The sequence below is a fragment of the Schistocerca gregaria genome, chromosome X (genome assembly GCF_023897955.1).
Source record: "Schistocerca gregaria isolate iqSchGreg1 chromosome X, iqSchGreg1.2, whole genome shotgun sequence".
In the NCBI taxonomy this organism is placed as follows: domain Eukaryota; kingdom Metazoa; phylum Arthropoda; class Insecta; order Orthoptera; family Acrididae; genus Schistocerca; species Schistocerca gregaria.
In genome coordinates, this window is record NC_064931.1 from 174,773,645 (window position 1) to 174,794,965 (window position 21,321).

Genomic DNA, 21,321 nt, shown 5'->3' on the forward strand with positions numbered 1-21,321 from the left:
GGAAAGCTCCTTCAAAACAAAAAAGTCGAGTAAACGTAGACTCTAAAGCACATACTTCAAGTTTTATGAGCACTTTTTCAGTAGAAGAGGTGTTTCATAGTAGGGAAGATATATATGTGCTCATAGCTCTTAAGGTATGCACATTAAAGCCCATGTTTATTGGACATTTTTTCCTTGTTTTGGTCCATGCTACCATCTCTCAAAATATGGAAAGCAAAGAGCGTGTAGTAGAATGGATTTGTTTCACAGTCTCAAAGACATAGTAGTGCTCATATCTCTTAAGGTATACATTTTAGAGCCCATGTCTACTAGACGTTTTTGCTTCAAATGGTCATTCCCCTCTTATCCCTTGAATATTAATCCTCCTTGGACACCGTGCATAATCGATAATAAAATATCATTCTTCTTTATTGCAAAATTTAAAAATGGGAAAATGTAACAGTATCTAACAATCCATGTAGAAATGGAAGTAACTTTGTAAAACGTGCTGTTCATTTCAGCAAGTAATAAAAAATTTCTGCAATAATTCATTTAGTTTTTAAAGTGACGAGTCGCCATGATGACAAAATCATGATATTTATTAACTACTTGTATTTCACAGTCAGTTTGAGAACACATGTCGTGTGTCACAGAACCTTTGTAAACAATTATACAATATTTATTGACACTTATTTCATTAAGCAGTGATAATTTGGTAGCTAGTTTAATCCTACCATGACCAAATTATTTACAAAACTTGTAGACTTTTTATGAGCACTTTATTGAGCTAAGAAATCACTATTAAAATCACTTTTTAAATCTTGAAAGTGAGAGATTAGTCTTTTGGGAGGGGAAAAAAAGTTTAGATTATTGTTCCCACTAAATGCTCGAGTACCTCAACTTGAGAATTTAAAAGAAAATATTTATTTCTAAGTACAGAAAATGTCTTTAATAGAGAGGCGTAGTATTGCACACAATGTACTTGACAGCTACTACATGTTATGTTTGTTCTCTTTTCTTCATTATTTGGTGGCATATTCTGTTTGTTGCAAATTTTTTGGGCAAATGAGTCCTTACTTTCTGCATAAGGAAATCCATGCATTCCTCTTGTCAGCATTCAGAAATGCACTCTTCGCTTCTGACTTGAGAAGCCAAAGATGAGCTGCCTTGCCAAGTGCAACCTTAAAGGTAGCTTGTCCATCTGTGTCCTTTGAAGTTTCCATGTAATGTAGGAACAAAGTGTCTGTGCCACCATTTCAATGAACGATGATCTACAGCATACCATTCTCGCAGCTGATCATATCTATCAACTCCTCCCATTATTTTATTGTACTCTGACACAGCCAGAGGTTAGAATACTTCACTTCTGCTACCATTTTCAATTGTTCTCAAAACGATAGTTATGTTTTTGGTTTGTGATAATTTGATAGTATACTCACACAGGTTTACCATCCTGTCATTTGATGACTGCTGCTGCAGTGCAGGACCTGACAGCAAATTCAAATTCTCTTCTGCTAAGTTGTGATTTTTTTTCTTTTTTTTTCAGCATATCTGGCAAATCTTTCCTGTTTGAATGAACAGTTCCATCATCATAAAGTCCGTGACACTGTAACTTTCCATTATTCGATATATTGTAAAATAATTGTTCATAAATTGTAAAATAATTACCAAAACCCACCAAAGTAGGTGCGTATGTTAATGTGACCACTTGCAGAACAGGAAGGTGTGGCGACTCCGGATCAAATTAACCTAGCAGATTAACAGTAAGGGGTCAGTGTGCCAGCCAGTATAGATGTGGTTTGTAGGTGGTCTCCCACATTCTACTAGGTGAATACTGAGCTGTTTCCCATGTTCTGCCTCAAATACATGCTAAGCGAACATTTAAAACACTTTTTCACGCTTCCATACAGAATTTATTCTATACACAGACAAATTGGATACACTGCACACTGCTTGTGTCCTTTGGGGGGGGGGGGGGGGGGGGTGTCATCTGCAGCATAATTATCAAATGCCACCAGCCTTTTGCTTCCAACCATTACATTTGGTTAGTATAATTAACTTCTTCATCCAACAAAAATTCGGACCTGTCATCTTTGTCTTCTTTTTCCAGTGTAGATGTCAACATTTATAATGTACCCAGCCTTAGCATCAGCTAGGCACCAATTTATAATCATGCACGATTGGTTTTATTGACATATATTATTTGTGTTGAATGTCCTTTGAAGGCCACCCTACATTTGTAAAGTGCCAAAACAAGAGGTGGTTGCCACAGTTGGCGCAATTTCTTTGATAGAGCGGTGATGACAGATCGGACTGTGTGCAGCTTTTAATACCCCAGTTGTCCATTTTTGACAGACATGCTGTTGTCATTGCAGTGCAAATGCTCAAACCCCTTTGTCGTCATTGATGCAATTGCAGAAACACCAGCAATAGGATCGTTACTCCAATAATTTCAGGAGTGTGGGCTCTGATGTATATCCATCAAAAGTAATAATTCCCAAAAAATCTTTTAGCTCAGGAACAGTAATGTATTACCTGTTGGAAGTTAAATGATTTCTTCCCTGACTTACCTACACACCTTTTCTGTTATCCAGATCAGTTCATTTGATTGCAAAAGTGTAACAAAATATCTCTGTAAATAAAGGCTGGAAATATATTATTTCAATATCAGATTCTCAGAAGCTAGCTTAATTTTATGTGCTGCCTCCTAATGTCATTGGAAGATTTTCAAAATGAGAAGTATTCTCACTCCATTGTTAGCACTGGGAGAAAATATGGAAGCATCTCCTTCCAGGGCTGAGCTGGATACATTATGACAAGGAGATACATTTCCAGGTTCACTAGCTTCTGTTTTCAAATCAAAACCCATAACATCACTTGGTACAATAATGTTATCATTAATTTCATTGGAAACCTGTTAACTATTTGTTGAATTAATGTCTTCATGAGAATCGAGTCAGTATGGCAGTCTGAGTCTTCTACATCATCTGATTTCAGAGTGCAAAATTACCAGAATGTCATTTGGTGTGCAGACATTCTAAAATCGAGAAGCGTAAAATAAACACAATGCTGATTCCACAGCTTCACACCTAGCACCTCACGCACAGTTGAGTGGGATAAATAGTTCCCACTAACGTACCTTGCAATATTTCTGTGATTTTCAGTGAAAGTTGGCAAATATAGGCATATACTTTTAAAAATTTAAAACAGTCTTGAATGCATAAAGTATTATAAAATTGTGCTGGTTTCAGTTGATTATGGTCATCTTTAAGACAGATCTATGAAATACAGATAATGCTGCAACTTAGAATGACACAGAAACAATGAAGTCAAAAACACTGATAAAGGAAAACAGAATTAATGAACAGGTGTATACCCTGAGATGGTGAGTGAGTGGAGACAGTAGTAGAGTGCAAATCATTTGTGCAAAGACATAAATGTTGAATGTTGAAGTGTCAATACACTATGGCTTAAATAGGAGAAGCCTCTCAGACAGCCTGCTGCGTGGCAATAGTAAGACCCATTGAGGCGATATGTGAGGTAAAAATGTCAAAAATATTAGGAAAATAGATTTGAGTGTTAAAAAATAGAAATAATGCACAAAATTATATCAACAGTAACTGCTATGGGCAGTAGTTAATCAGTGGAACAATGATAAAAAGTGAATACAGAAACCAGTCATAGTTATGGGATTATTAGCTGTCCCCTATGGGCAGTAAGTAACAGAATAAAACTAATAGTAGGAATACGACTGCAGCAAAGATGATTAAAAGTGAAACCATGTATTGTCATGGAGATGGCACAAAGAGTACAGATGTGGTGCACCCTCGGTAAGCTGACGACAAACCAAAGGTGTAATGCAGACTGTATACAGTGCTACACAAATGAAGTTTTGGTGAGTGACTAGTGTGTCGAAAAGCAGAAGCCATTAGTTGCTGTGGAGATGTATACAGTCCATGAGCTGCCACGAACAGATGAATGTATCTGTGATGATGCACATGTTGTGCCATTAAGATTATGCCACTGGACACGGTGGAGGTGTGAAGATAGGTGAACAAACTGAAGTGTGCAGGTTAAAAAGTTGTTGTCCTGGAACTTGAACATAGAAAACATATACCAGCAGCCAAAATGTGCTGCCTAAAACTGGTCAGCCGGGAATTGGAAAAAATATACAAACAGCCAAAAATAATCAAAATTACCAGTAATTGGCAAATAAGTACAGTTTGAGACTTATACACCATCTATGGATCATGTAGCCCAAGAAATAAAATGATATTGAAACCAATTAGTGAAAAATGTAAAAATACAAGTTATGCTATAAAGAGAGACTAAGATAAAAAGAGGAAGATCTTAAAAATGTTTTTCTCATAAGTGCAGTTGTTCATTTAGTAAGGAAAGCTGGCTCATTTCTGTAATGTCCATAAATCTCAATATCCTCAAGGGATCACGTACCCTTTGGGTGCATAATGCAGGATTTTTAAGTTATTCTGGAGAGAACTTTCAGAATGATTATTTTGCATAAGGTGTTGGCTAAATAATGATTTACCACAGGCACTGCCTGTAATGTGTTCTGTAAAGTGGATAAGGAAACTTCAGACCACTTGCCCGATGTGTTGTTTACCACAGTCATCACAAAGAACTTTTAAAAAACCAGAATCTGCATATTTGTTATTGTAACTATCAATTGTAAGTTTCCGCACCTTCTGTAGAAAGGTGTTAGTAAAGTAAGTTACGGTGGTGTCAGTATTGTTAAAAAAATTTATATTACCCATATCAGTAATTTTGCTAAATTTTAAATTTGTTCCATTAAGAGACTGTCAATTTCCGTAATTTATTGACCAAATCATCTACTTCATTGGTAATGAAATTGTTGGCCCTAGCAATCTGCTTAAGAATAGCTAGTTCTTTCTGAATTTCGTCCGACTTGTCCAGAAATTTTAATATTCTAGGTATAATTGAATCAGACAACACTTTTTTGTATTTATGATAACATTTGTTGCAGTTTGTTTTCTCTAAGTAGCAAAAAGTTTATCATTGTGATTAGAAATGGTAAGATCAAGAAAACTGATTCCTCTTACATTTTTATGTCGTACAGCAAATGAAAGTTTAGGATCAATGTGTTGAAAAGTTTGGATGAAGTATCTGTTTCAGCCAGTTTGAAGCAACAGTGACACTATATTTCCTATTATTGTCACACCATATTTCCTATAATTAATGATTTTACTGGTAATTTCAGGATTTTCTTTAAAAAGTTTAATTCCAACGTGATTGACAAAAAGTCTGCTTAAGTCCCAGTTAAAGAATTTCCCACTGCTAATGCAGTGCTAATTTTATCACTGAAAGAAACTAATATAATTAAAATTGTGCTATTTAATGTGTTATAACGTGGAAACTAATTGCTGTATGAGTACCAAACTTGGTAGCATTAATTACCAGCGTATGGGGTGCATGATTTCCACGTGTAACAGTGCCACTGTCCATTTCCAACTACGCCTACCAGATGCCGTGACCATTCATCGTGATTCATAGCCTTACACATGTGACAAGTCACAGTGGAATTGTTGACTTGGCACCATGAGCTTGGACAAAAGGAGTAGGGCATTTTTGGTGAAGCTCTATTATCAAAACAACAGTAATGCTGCAAATGTACTTCAAGACCATTGACAGCTGAAAGGATTACAGGAGGGTCCTCTTTCTCACCTGCTGTACAGAGCATGAAGTAGTAGTTCAAATCAACTGGAGAACTGGGCATTGCTCTGGGAAGAGGCCGATGACCGGTTGCACCACAGGTTCCTGATTAATTTGCTGTTGCTATGGCAGGCAGCGCTGCCTACAATTCCCGATCATCAGGCAGTGCACATGCCGTGTCCCGACAGTTGAACAGCCCATGATCCACTGTACAAAAAGTGCTTCGGAACCTTTTCAAGTGGTATCTGTACAAAATCTATTTTGTACAACATCTTGCACCACAGGATGCGTGCTAACATGTTGATTTCGCTCTCCACTTTCTCGCAAGGATTGGAGTTGACGAGGGCTGGCAGTGGACCATCCTATGAACAGATGAAGTTCATTTTTCTCTGATGGGAGAGATGAACACACAGAAATGCCGAGTGTCGGGATCTTCACCCCCAGTCACTGTGCATGAAGTTCCTCGGTGTGGTGAATGTGTCACCATATGGTGTGGCTTCATGGCTACATTCATCATTGGCCCATCCTTTTTTGAACAGGTTCATGCTCAAGGACCAAAGACATGCAGTGTGACTGGCCAGCGTTACTGCAATATTCTTCACCAACATATCGTACCTGCCCTACAGGAGAGAGATGCATTGAAATCAACAGTTCTCATGCAAGATGAGGCCCCACTGCACTTTGCTTGTGAAGTTCATCTGCTTCTCCAAAACACATTTAGAAATGATTGACTTATCAGCCGATTGTTTCAAAATTCTTGGCCGACCTGACCACCTGATCTCACTCTGATTTTTGGTTGTGAGGCTACCTGAAGAACAGGGTTTTCCAGGGGAACATTCACACAAGTGCTGATCTGAAACGCAGCATTTCAAGACAGGTTGCCAGCATACCTATGGACATGCATCGTTCTGCTGTGCAGAATCCAATCCTGTGCTTTCAGACTCTTCTGGACACTGATGGCCACCATAATGAGCCCCTTTTGTAGCAGTAATGGTGCAGGTACGTAGTGGTATGATGTACCATAGCAGCACATTAAAAGTGTTTCAATTGAATTGATTCTGCATTATTTCTCTTCCCTATGTCCTTGACATTAATGCTACAGAATTTGGTTCTCATGCAGTAATTAGTTTCTGTGTTAGGGAAAGTTTAATTATAACCATCTACTATTATTTTTAATGCTTTCAATAACTTACGAAATTGGTATGTTGATGTATAAATTTGGCATGTCTGATGATGCAAATCTAGCATCATCGGGAATGTTATAAATTGTTTGGGCAGCTGCATAGCTATTCTTAATATTAAAATTTTCTTCATGAATGGAAACAGATTTTAAAATATCAGTTAGGTTTTTGTTTTATGTATAGGTTCCCGATTCAATGCATACGTGTATTTTGAGAGTGTCACTTGAAGTGTGACCTCAACTTGGGTATTTCTGGACTCATAATTTTGAAAGAAATCTCCTGTGGCAAAAATTAAAAAATGCTGTTATCAATTAGTTTTGTAATTGTAGTTTTAAGTTTAAGCTGTTAGATCTTTATTAATTTCCCTGATATCATTATCATTGAAAAATTTTTAAGTTTTGGAAACATATTAGTCTTTAGTAATTACTAATGTAGTCTCTTTATTTGCTTTGGTTGTAATTGCTTTAAGTATTGTCAGTTTATTATTTACAATTTTTACTGAGTGAAAATCATTATTTAATTTGTGTTTACTTATTTATTTTGTAATAAGTTCTTTGCTTTCTGAAGCTGTGAAACTGAAGAACATATTACAAAATAAATAAGTAAACACAAATTAAATAATGATTTTCACTAAGTAAAAAGTCTAAATAGTAAACTGACAGAAGATACAACAACTGTAACCAATGCAGAAAAAGAAGGTGAGTGTATTTTCATAATTTTTCAATGAAAATCACATCATAGAAATTAATAATGATGTATTATCAAAATTTAAAACTGCAATTAAAGTGCCAATTGATCATAGCATTTTTTATTTTTGTGAGAAGAGATTTCTTTGAAAATTATGAATCTGTAATTATCCAAGTTAAGGCCAAAAATTAAGTTACACAAAATATGCAAATCCTCCAATTGTGAACAAATAAGGTGTTCTCCTTATAAGTTGAACAAAAATCTTAATGATGTTTTATAATCTGTTGCATTTATGAAGAAAATTTTAACATTAAGAATAACTATGAACTTGCCCAAACAATGTATAACACAGACATTCCCGATTTTGCTATATTTGCCTCATTAGCCATGACAGATTTATACACCAGCATACGAATTTCAGAAGCTATGGACATCATTAAAAATAATTTGATAAGACATAATATAATGAGGCCTCTTAACAGATACCCTTCCATTGTGGTTGCACCTACACTATGGCTATCTGTGGCACTGAGGCACACAAGCCATTCCACATGGGGCAAGGTCCATAGTTGATGGTTGCAGGAGCAAAAGCCTGGATGATTGACTAAACTGACCTTGAAACATCATCCAAAACTGCCTTACTGTGTTGGTACTGCAAACAGCTGAAAGCTAGGGGAAGCTACAGCTGCAATTTTTCCCGAGGGCATGCAGCTCTACTGTATGGTTAAATGATGATGGCATTGTCCTGGGTAAAATATTGCGGAGGTAAAATAGTCCCCCATATGAACCTCTGGGTGGGGAATACTCAGGAGGATGTCATCATCAGGAAGAACAAAACTAGTATTCTACAGATCGGAGCATTAGCATTCCTTAATCGTGCAGGTAGATTAGAAAATTTATAAAGGGAAATGGATGGATTTGAAGTTAGATATAGTGGAAATTCGTGAAGTTTGGTGGTGGGAGGAAGAGGACTTACAATCAGGTGAATACAGGGCTATAAATACGAAATCAAATAGGAGTAATGCAGGGGTGGATTTAATAATGAATAAGAAAATAGGAATGTGGGTAAGCTAATATGAACTGCATAGTGATGCATATCATAGCCAAGACCATGCTGACTAGCTCTGCAGGTGTTGAAGAGATTGAAGAAATATATATGATAAAAGAAATTATTCAGATAGTTAAAGAAAGGAGATGAAAATTTAATTGTGATGGGGGACTGGAACTCGACAGCAGGAAAAGGGAGTGAAGGAAAAATAGTAGGACTCGGGGGGAAATGAATGAAAGAAGAAGCCCCATGGTAGAATTTTGCACAGAACATAATCTAGTCATTGCTAACACCTGGTATAAGAATCGTAAAAGAATGTTGTATACATGGAAGAGAACTGGAGACACCAGAAGGTTTCAGATTGATTATATGATGGTAAGATGTAGATTTAGAAACCAGATTATTAATTACAAGACATTTTCAGAGGCAGATGTGGATTCTGACCATAATTTGTTGGTTATGAACTGTAGACTAAAACTTAAGAAATTGAAGCAAGATGGGTTATTAAGGAGATAGGACATAGATATGTTGAAAGACCTAGAGGTTGTTGACGGTTGACTAAAAAGGGAAAGGAAAACAGTAGAAGGTAAATAGATAGCTTTAAGAGATGAAATATTGAAGGCAGGGGGCCTAGTAGAAATCTTTGGGTGACACAAGAGATATTGAATTTAATTGATTTAAGGAGAAAATGTAAAAATGCACCAAATGAAGCAAGCGAAAGGGAATATTAATGTTTAAAAAATGAGATCAACTGGAAGTGCAAAATGGTTAAGGAGGAATGGCTAGAGGACAGATGTAAGGATTTTGAAGCGTATTTCACTAGGGGAATGGCAGATACCACCAACAGGAAAATTAAAGAGGCCTTTTGCGGAAAAGAGAAACAGCTGTATAATCATCAAGAGCTCAGATGGGAATCTGGTAATAAAAAAGGGTTCAGGTTTCCCTGAAAAATGGAAGGAGTATATAGAGGGTCTATGCAAGGGAGGCAAATTAGAAGGCAAGATTATAGAAAGAGAAGTGGATGTAGAAGAAGATGAACTGGGAGACACGATACTGCCAGAAAAAAATTGGCAGAGCTCTGAAAGGTCTAAGTTGAAACATTGCCCCAGGTATAGGTGAACTAGTGACAGCCTTCGTAGAGCCAGCCATGACAAAATTATTCCATCTGGTGTGCAAGATGTATGAGACAGGCGAAATACCCTCAGGCGTTAAGAAGAATATAATAATTCCAATTCCAAAGAAAGCAGTTGCTGACAGATGGGAAAATTATGGAACTATCAGTTTAATAAGTTATGTTTGCAAAATACTAACATGAATTCTTTACAAAAGAGTGGAAAACTGGTAGAAGCCAACTTCAGATAAGATCAGTTTGGTTTCCGGAGAAATGTAGGAACAGGCGAGGCAATGCTGACCCTGCAACGTATCTTAGAAGATAGGTCAAGGAAAGGGAAACATACATTCATAGCATTTGTAGACTTAGATAACACTTCTCACAATGTTGACTGGAATACTCTCTTAGAGATTCTGAAGGTAGCAGAGGTAAAATATGGGGAGCCAAAGTCTATTTATAACATGTACAGAAACCAGACGTCAGTTACATGAGGTGAGGGGTGTGAAAGGGAAGCAGTGGTAGAGAAGGAATTGAGATAGGGTTGTAGCCTGTCCTCGATGTTATTCAATCTGTACATTAAACAAGTTGTGAGGGAAACCAAAGAAAAAATTGGAGTAGGAACTAAAGGTCAGGGAAAAGAAATAAAAGCCTTGCAGTTTGGCGATGACATAGCAATTCTGTCAGAGACAGCAAAGGACTTGGAAGAGCAGTTCAACAGAATGGAAAGTGTGTTGAAAGGAGGGTATAAGATGATTAGATTAGATTAGATTAATACCTGTTCCATAGATCATGAATACGACACTTCGTAATGATGTGGAACGTGTCAGGTTAATGAAAGATGCCTGTACACGATATTACATTACACAAAATATTGCTTGAAACTAATGTTTAAGTTAGTTTTTTTCCCTCACTTAATTTATATTTAAAAATTCAGTCAATGAGTAGGAGGAGTTGTCATCTAGAAATTCTTTTAATTTATTTTTAAATGTTGGTTGACTATCTGTCAGGCTTTTGATGCTGTTTGGTAGGTGAAAAAAGACTTCTGTGGCAGCATAATTTACCACTTCTGTGCCAAAGTCAGATTTAAACCCGCATTGTGAAGATCGTCGTTTCTCCTGGTGTTATAGCTATGCACACAGCAATTGCTTTTGAAATGGGTTGGATTATTAACAACAAATTTCATAAGTGAATATATATACTGTGAGGTTACTGTGAGGATCCCTAGATCCTTAAATAGATGTCTGCAGGATGACCGTGGGTGGGCTCCAGCAATTATTCTGATTACACGTTTTTGAGCAATGAATACTTTTCTACTCAACGATGAATTACTCCAGAATATGATGCCATACGAAAGCAGTGAATGAAAGTAGGCATAGTAAGCTAATTTACTGAGATTCTTATCACCAAAATTTGTAATAACCCTAATAGCATACATAGCTGAACTCAGACGTTTCAGCAGACCATCAATATGTTGCTTCCAGTTTGACCTCTCATCAATGGACACACCTAAAAATTTTGAAAATTCTACCTTAGCTACAGACTTCTGTTCAAAGTCTATTTTATTACTGAAGTTGTGCCATTTACTGTACGGAACTGTATATACTGTGTTTTATCGAAATTTAAAGAGAGTCAGTTTGCTGAGAACCACTTAATAATTTTGTGAAAAACATCATTTACAATTACATCACTTAGTTCTTGGTTTTTGGATGTTATTACTATACTTGTGTCATCAGCAAAAAGAACTAACTTTGCATCTTCATCAGTATGGAATGGTAAGTCATTAATGTATATCAAGACCAGTAAAGGACCTAAGACCGAACCGTGTGGGACCCCGTACTTGATGACCCCCGCAGTTTGAGTAATCAGCTGTTGTTTTAACATTACCTCAACCACTTATTTCAACTTTCTGCATTCTTCCAGTTAAGTATGAATTAAACCATTTGTGCACTGCCCCCCCTCAAACCATAATGATTTAGCTTATCTAAAAGAATTCCATGATTTACACAATCAAAGGCCTTTGAGAGATCACAAAAAATACCAATGGGTGATGTCTGGATATTCAGAGCATTTAATATTTGATCAGTGATAGCATTTTCTGTTGAAAAGCCTTTCTGAATACCAAACTGACATTTTGTTAGTACTTTATTTTTACAAATGAGTGAGGCTACTCTTGAATACATTACTTTCTCAAAAATGTTTGATAGAGCTGTCAGAAGAGAGATTGGGCGATAGTTGTTGACATCCGACGTATCCCCCTTTTTATGCAATGGTTTTACAATGGCATATTTCAGTCTATCAGGGACAACACCCTGCTCCAAAGAGCTATTACATACGTGGCTGAGAATCCTACTTATCTGTGGGGAACAAGCTTTAAGTATCTTGCTGGAAATGCCATCAATTCCGTAAGAGCTTTTACTTTTCAGTGAGTTTATTATTTTACTGATTTCAGAGGGAAAATACAGTTGTTTCAAACTGCACAGGTATGGCCTCTTCTATTAGAAGCCTTGCCTCTTCTAGTGAAGATCTAGATCCTATTTTCTCCACAACATTTAAAAAATGATTATTGAAAATATTTCCAATTTCTGATTGTTTGTTAGCACACTTGTCATTCAGTTTTATGGCACTAAAGTCTTCCTATGCTCTTGGTTGCCCTGTTTCCCTTTCAATAATATTCCAAATTGCTTTAATTTTATTATCAGAGTTACTGATCTCAGACATGATACACATGCTTTTGGACTTTTTAATAACTTTTCTTAGTACCGCACAATAGTTTTTATAATATTGAACAATTTCGGGGTCAGTACTCCTTCTTGCTGTTAGATACAGTTCTCTTTTACGGTTGCAAGATATTCTTATTCTTTTAGTTAGCCAAGGTTTTTTATATGTTTTCTTGGAATTATGTTAATTATTTTCTTGGGAAAACAATTTTCAAATACCCTTAAAAATTTATCGTGAAATAAGTTATATTTCAAGTTTGCATCGGGGTTCCATATACACTTCATCCCAGTCTAGCTGCTTTGGGCTTTCCCTAAAATTTGCAGTATTTATATTGTTAATTGAACGCACTGCTTTGAAATTTTGATTTGATATACTGCATGGAGCTATGTCATGTACTGTAACTAGCTGTGCACCATGATCTGAAAGACCATTCTCAACAGGATAAGCATTTATGTCTTTAAACTTATCTTGGTCTATAAAAAAGTTATCTATCAATGCCCTGCTGTTCTTTGTTATCCGAGTAGGAAAATCAATGACGGAGCTCAAATTGAAAGAACTGAGTAATACTACAAGGTCATTCTTCCTATTACACTCTTTCAGGGAATCAATATTGAAATCCCCACAAATGATAATTTGCTTCCCCCTGTCTGACAGATAGCACAACAATGCATCCAAGTTTTCTAGAAATAGCTGGAAATTCCCTGAGGGGGACCTATACACTGTTACAATTATGAAAGTGCCATCATTTAGTTTTTGTTCAGTGGCACATGCTTCCATATTTTGCTCTACACAAAATTTTTTAGTTTCTAAATTTTTTGTGCTGTGGAAGCTTTTGACATATATGGCAACTCCTCCTCTCATTATGTTATCTCTACTTACATGTGCAGCTAATTTGTACCCATTGATGCTAACCTTTTCCATATCAGTGACAATGTGATGCTCAGACAGGCATAGCGCATCTATTACATTCTCAGTTTCTATATCTTCTAAACAAAGCAGAAGTTCATCAATTTTATTCTTCAATCCCCCAATATTTTGATGAAATATACTAAAATTATTTTTCATTTTACTTTTGTGAGTATCTTGAACTTTTTTAACATATTTAGTACTTGCCTGGCTGAGTTTCCCACTGGACACTGATCTTATACTAAAAAAGAGTTACCACCATGAGATGTAGTTCCTCTCCCCTTTAAATTTCCTGCTATCAGCCCAGCCAGTTTACCCTTCCCCTTCTTGTTGAGGTGTAGGCCATGTCTAGTGTAGTCCCACCTACAGAGTGAATCAACAGGAACCACACCAATGTTTGACCCCGCATCAGATCCAAGTAGCCGTTCCAACTCCAAATTAACTCTCCTGACAGAAGAGCTCAAATGAGGCTGCACGTGGCGCTCTAGAACCGACACAAACCCAACACTGGTATGACTCGATGCTGATGCAATATTTGCCAGGTCACACTCTATGCTGTACCCCGGATCTCTGTCAATACTGTTGCCCGGCCCACCCACAATAACCACAGTATCTTCCTTAGTGAAGCCTCTACATAGTGAACCTAAATCCTCTGTAACCTGCCCCAGTCCAGCACTAGGTTTGAAAAAACTTGTGACCTGGTATTCTGACCCTAATTCATCCTGCAGAAGTTGGCGCACACCCCTAGCATGCGAACTACCTAGCAACAAGACTTTCTTTCTCTTTGCAGACTTCCCTACCTTCTTATTCAATTTGCTGCTGAAAGCTTGTTGAGCCCTGTCTACATCTACTTCTGTGAGAGGCTCATCAGTTTCTGACTGAGGCAACGGGTCAAACCTATTTTGTACATTAATAACAAAGCTGTCAGAAGAATTTCATGAACATCAACAAAAGCAAAACAAGAATAATGAAATGTAGGAGAACTAAATCAGGTGATGCTGAGGGAATTAGGTTAGGAAAAGAGACACTTAAAATAGAATATGAATTTTGGGCAGCAGAGTAACTGATTGTGACTGAAGTAGAGAAGATATAAAATGTAGACTGGCAATGGCAAGAAAAGCATTTTTGAAGAACAGAAATTTGCTAACATCGAATATCGATTTAAGTGTTAGGAAGTCTTTTCTGAAAGTATTAGCCTGGAATGTAGCTATGTATGGAAGTGAAACGTGGACGATAAACAGTTTAAACAAAACGAGAATAGAAACTTTCGAAATGTGGTGTTACAGGAGAATGTTGAAGGTTAGATGGGTTTTAGTATTGGAAGGAAGTGGGTGGGGGGATCATAGGGGGAGACCAAGAGCTGAAATGCAGTAAGCAGATTCAGAATTATGTAGGCTGCAGTAGTTATTTGGAGATGAAGAGGTTCACACACTATAGAGTAGCTTGGAGAGCGGCATCAAATCAGTCCTAGGACTGAAGACAGCAACAACAACAACAGCAATATAATGAGCGTGGGAGAAATAATTGAATGTACTGAACTGCTTGAAAATACACTTGCTTTCGATTGCATTTATTTCAATGATCAAATTTATTTTAAAAAATGCATTAGCAGTGGGGAATTCCTTACCTGGGACTTAAGCAGACATTTTCGTTAATCATTTTGAAATTAAACTGTTTGAAGAAAATCCTGAAATTACCAGTAAATCATTTAATTATAAGAAATATGTCGTGACAATACTCTGTTGCTTCAAAAAAGATGAAACAGATACTTCAGCCTAACTTTTAAATACATTGGTCCCAAACTTTCAATTGTTGCAGGGCATGAAAATGCCGGAAGAATCAGTTTTCTTGATCTTACACCATTTCTAATCACAATATAAAAAAGTGTTATTTCGTTTAATGATTCGTAGAATATTAAAATATTGGATAAAGTCAGACAAAATACAAAAAGACATAGCTATTCTTAAACAGATTGCTACGGCCAACAATTTCAATACTAATGAAGTTGATAATTTGGTCAACTTATGGAAATCGATACTCTCGAAATGCAATGAATTTAAAATTTACTTTAATTACTGATATGGGTAATATAAATAAATTATTTAACAGTACTGACATCACCATATTTTTCTCTACCAACAATTTTCTACAGAAGGTGCATAAGCTTGCAGTTGGTAGCTAGAATATCAGTCTGGTATTTACAAAGTTCTTTTTGATGGCTGCGATAAACAACACATCGGGCAAACTGTCCGAAGTTTCCGTATCCACTTCACAGTACACACTACAGGTAGTGCCTGTGGTAAATCATTATTTGGCCAACACCTTATGCAAAATAAGCATTCTGACTGTTCTCTCCAGAATAACTTAAAAATTCTTCATAATGCTCCCAAAGGGTACTTTCTTAATATCCTTGAGGAAATCAAGATTTATGCACGTTACAGAAATGAGCCATCTTTCTTCACTAAATGAGCAACTGGACTTAAAAACATTTTTATTGTCTTTTGATGGTCTGCTAGTAAATATTCCTGCGCTTTCATTTCCCTTTTTTATCTTGTCCTTATAACACAACATATATTTTTACATTTTTAGTTATTGGTTTCAATTTTATTTTATTCTTGGGCTGCATAATCCATAGATGGTATAAAGTGTCTCAAACTGTACTTATTTCCCAGTTAGTGGTAATTTTGATTATTTTTGGCTATTTGTATATTTTTTCCAATTCCTGGCTAACTAGTTTTAGACAGCATATTTTGACTGCTGGTATATGCTTTCTGTGTTAAAGTTCCAGGCCAACAACTTTTCAACCTGCATAGTTCAGTTTGTTCACTGATCTTCACATCTCCACCGTGTCCAGTGGCATCTTATTGTTGCCACAACAACAATGGCACAACATGTGCATCACCACAGATACCAGAACTATGACTTTTAAACTCATCAGTTCCTGGTGTCTCATCAACTGTATACATCTCCACGGGGATCAGTGGCATCCATTTTTTGACGCAATAGTGGTTCACCGAAACTTTGTCCGTGTAGCGACAGATTGTGTCAGCTGTCGGCATTACACCTTTGGTTTATAGCCTGCTTACCAATGACGTACCATATTGATACTCTTTGTGCCATCTCCACGACAATCGATGGCTTCACTTTTAATCATCTTTACTGCGTATTCCATTGATTTGTTTTACGCTTTTACATACTGTTCACACAGGGCAGCTAATACTCATATAACTTATTGTTACTAGTTTGTTTTGCATTTACTTCTTATCATTGTTTTACTGATCAACTACGGCTTGTATCAGTTAATGCTAATGTAATTTAGTGTCTTTATTTTTAATTTTTAGTGGTCAAATTTATAATTGCGGTGTATTCAAGCTTTTCAGTAACTAACATTTGTATCCTTGCATATATGTTTCGTGCTGTTGACTGCCGTCTGTGCTCACCACCTGAGATAAACATCTTTCCATTAATTTTACGTTATTTTATTGGTCTTAGTTTTTTAACTTCGTTGTTTTCTAAGTTGTTACATCATCTGTAATTCTGAGACTTTTTCTGAATATGATTGTAACTGACCATTTTAGTAAATATTTTATGCAATGAACACAGAATTCAAGAAATAAATTGTTGCTACCAAAATAATCAATCCAGTTCATTCACAAATAATACTTTTGCATTAATTGATCAAGAATGTAGATGTACAACAACATCTGCATGCCCCCTGGCATACTACACACAGTTAGCACACCATAACAAATATAGGTGCCCAAGCTATAATTTGGAACGTTGATTGTCCTGAGCTTAACAGTGAATATAACACAGTGGGAACTATATACAGATTCCACTGGTATACATCAAGTGCTTACCTTCAGTGTTGGGAATGTGAACCATTTAAGTGTGGTGCACAAGTGACCCTGTGTGAATTTTATGAATTCGCCCGTGCCTAACTCTCCTCAACATGCAGGGTAGATCGAACTAATGTTGATGACTGGGAAGAGGTCTGGTAGCAAAAACTACAGCCGAGATTATTTTGAAATGGGAAAATATACCAAGGAGCAGGAAAACTGAAATTTTGAGTAAATTTTCTGACCTCATATCGGTGTGTGTTCTCTCTAACAAATGCCTACTATTTTGTGGACTGGGTCATCTAATAGACCATATTAAACTCGCACCAACTGTTTGTGATGGGCACTTGGAGTAGTAACTTATTAGGATGTAAATTTTGCTGAACTCTCTTTACATAATATGATAAAGTAATGTCAGTTTCTAAGAATATTGGTAGTTTTTATTGTCATTGTGAAAACCACCTCTCCATTTTCTTTCAGCTACTGGACCACCAGTGTTTCCTGGTCCTAGAAGTGACTTCAGGCCTCCAGGTCCTGATGGGTTTATTCCTCCAGGACAAATGGGTTTTAGGCCACCAGGACCAGGACAGTTTTTAGCAAGAGGGGTTACTGAACCGTTGCCACCAGGACATGAGAGAGAGAATTTTGATCCTAGGGGACCACCCCCACATGAGATGTTTGAAGGTCGACAGAGACCTGATGACTTTGTACAGAACAGGGAAGACTTTGATCATAGAAGAGGTCATGAAGATTTTCCTCCAAGGGGGCCACACCATGCAGAAGATTTCAATATGTCTTTGAGAACAGATGATTTTGAACGCCGAGGGCCTTCCCGCGGACCGCCTGTTGAAGAGTTTGAACCGAGAGGCCCATATCCTGATGACTTTGGCCGTGTGCGAGGTCCTAGACCTGACATGTTTCCACCTCGAGGCCCAGAAATGTTTGGACCAAGAGGAATGATGGGCCCCAGAGGTCCAATGCGACCTGAAGGCTTTGGACCTCGTCCAATGCTAATGCGTGGACCTGGTAAGTTGAATTTCTTACAATTAAAATGTTTATCTGTTGTTCTTTCGTATATAAATTCCAGGAAATTTAGAAGGAACATGTGTCAGTAATGGTTGGCAAGATTATTTTTGTTTATCTTGTAAGAAGGGGTGGTTATTGTACCCATAGTAAGAGTGTTTTGCCTAGCTTGACTTGAAAGCACTCGATTCAGAACTTAAAAAAGAAGAGGGGAAAGAAAAGTGTAATCTAGTTGTAATCATGCCTCTCTGGATTATCCTTTTGGTAATAATAATATCAAACATGACGTTAGCTGTCTTGCTTTTGTATTCACTACATTTTATGAAACTTGTTTGATTTCTGTTATAAGGCGCAAGTATTACAGAGGGTAATATTATAGAGAAAAAAGAAGTAGTGATGAATATATATGTTTACAGACTAAGATTCTAAGTGTAATTCCCATTGAATTTGTTCCCTGCTTAAAGGTATGAAAAATTGACAGTAATGGTGGGTAGAAATGGGCACATGTTATGTGTGTGCAACATTTGTACTTGATGTCAGCGTATTTTCGTTTCCTCGTTGTGTTGTGAAATCATGCAAGTCGTGCATCATTAATCATTTAGAACTGTAGGTGTAGGTGGGTGATGCCAAATACTTATGGTTCCTTTATGATGTCCACTACAATCACTCCCACAACATTCATTTCTATTTCTGCTGCATTCCAGGCAAAATTTCATTCCACTGCTTTCTGTATTCCTTCGTACAGTTCTTAACTGTCTTGACCCTTGTTCTAACAGATCTATTGTAGAAACAGAATGAGATTTTCATTCTGCAGTGGAGTGTGCTGATATGAAACTTCCTGACAGATTAAAACTGTGTGACGGATCGAGACTCGAACTCGGGACCTTTGCCTTTTGCAGACAAGTGCTCTACCAGCTGAGCTACCCAAGCATGACCCGTCCTCACAGCTTCAATTCTGCCATTACCTCGTCTACTACCTTCCAAACTTTACAGAAGCTCTTCTGTGAACCTTGCAGAACTAGCACTCGTGGAAGAAAGGATATTGTGGAGACATGGCTTAGCCATGTGAAGTTTGGAAGGTATGAGACGAGGTACTGGCAGAATTGAAGCTGTGAGGGCGGGCCGTGAGTCGTGCTTGGGTAGCTCAGTTGGTAGAGCACTTGCCCTTGAAAGGCAAAAGTCCCAAGTTCAAGTGTCCGTCTGGCACACAGTTTTAATCTGTCATGAAGTTTCAGATCTAATGTAGTTGTACACAACGATGTAAACACAACGTAATGACACTCTTAATTACATTTAAAAAGTCCACAGCTTTAGTCATTCTGTTATTCCATGATTTCGTACTTTTTTTTTTGAAAATTGATCAGGTGGTAGGCATACTTTGTTATTTATGCTGGGCAGTTGTGTCTGGATGAAATAAGTTCCCATAGAGCTTACAAAGCAGAGTTCAGGAATGTAAACTTGTTTGCGGCCTTAGTGTAAGATAGTCATTTATAAGAAATGGAAATATTCTGTCACTATTTCAAATCCAGGTTTTTCAGCTTTCAGGACTGTTCATAATGACAGTTGAAATCTTTCATGTTAAGTGGTTGGAACTTTTGGTGGCTAATGTGTGGTGGTAGTATGTCAACAGTGTGTGAGATTTGAAGTTGTATTTCACCATTTATGATTTTTACTACATGCCTGAAGTATGTGATTGATAGAAACAATAAGGTCTGTATTTTCAGTGTAATGTTTTACTTATTTGGTCATTCTGTATATTTTGTGGGATATAACGCATAATTAGGAACATGTTAATTGTAACTGGCATGAGATCAATTCGCCATTACTTTCCTGCATCTGCATCATCCCAAAAAGCCACATTATGGTGCACAGCAGAGGGTACTGAGTGCACTATCATTACTTCCTCCCTTTTCTTTATAAACTGTGGATAGCTCATGGGAAGAACGTTTATTGTTTAGCTTCTGTTTGAGCTCAGCTCTCTCTAATTTATCTTTGTGGTCTTTCCACAAGATACAGTATATGGAGGAGTAAGTACTATATTGATTGACTTTACTAGAAGTGTACACTCTTGACATTTTTACAGCAAACCACACCATGATCCACAATGCCTCACTTACAGCATCGAGCATCTGCAACTGGAGTTGACCGAGTGTCTTTGTGAAACTTTCACACATACTAAATGAACTTGTAATGAAACATACTTTGTGGGTAGACTGCAATTGTAGGGGACTCTTACAATGAATCTATGTGGCATCTGCTTTACCTGTGATTAGTTTTACGTGGTCTTCCAACTTTAAATTGCCCAATGCATATATTCCCAAGTATTTTATAGTGTGACTGCTTTCAGTGACTGTACTGCAATCATGTACTCATACAATAACAGGCTTTTTGCCTATTTACGTGGAATATATTACATTTATTTATGTTGATGGTCAACAGTCAATTCCTCCGTCAAATATTGGTCTTCTGCAGCTCTTCCTGCAGTTTACTACATGCTGGTTTCATGGTTAATAACTACATTGATGACTGTACTGTAAATACTAGCATCTATATCTCCCCTACAATCGTCTTAATATAGTAAATTAAATGCTCTTACTAATGATATTTTTGTGAGAGTCTGCATTATGAGAAATTTTTCATTTAATTAATGTTAATTTGATATCTCATTGGTGTAAATATCGTTATTGTAGTGCTGCTGATATAGATCGTTATGCATTGTGGTAAGAGAACAGAAGGTTATTGTTATTATTGTTTATTATTATTTATCATCATCATCATTATTATTAGCCAAATGATTGCTGTCTCGTCTGTCAAAATTAAGAGAATATTGAACCAGCTTACAGCATTTATCATAAAGTAGAAAACCAGAACTTGTAAATACATAAATGTCGGACTGTGTCCTGCTGTCAGCATTTTTATTAATGGTCTAAAATGACTCCCAACTTATTTGTCCATTATTTCTGCAACTCTGTAGGACCCATGTTCCACCCAAGAGGACCACCTCATCCAATGGCAATGAGAGGAATGGGACCAGGACCGGGGCCAGGACCAGGGCCTGGTCCAAGACCTGGTAAATATAATTATTCAGTGAATATTTTCTTTACTAATATTGTTTTCTTCTATAGTGTGCATAGGTTAGGA

The 21,321-nt window shown here is 37.0% G+C and overlaps 1 protein-coding gene across 9 annotated transcripts in view; it reads left to right on the forward strand.

The window, feature by feature from the left end:
• The window catches only part of LOC126299535 (SR-related and CTD-associated factor 4), a 197,143-nt gene that overhangs the window by 156,552 nt on the left and 19,270 nt on the right, over window positions 1-21,321 (forward strand). For all 9 annotated transcript variants that reach the window (XM_049991518.1, XM_049991519.1, XM_049991516.1 and 6 more), the window contains exons 19-20: window positions 17,638-18,183; window positions 21,155-21,250. In XM_049991518.1, coding sequence (XP_049847475.1) covers window positions 17,638-18,183; window positions 21,155-21,250 — 642 coding nt within the window. The remainder of the gene's footprint in view (window positions 1-17,637; window positions 18,184-21,154; window positions 21,251-21,321) is intronic.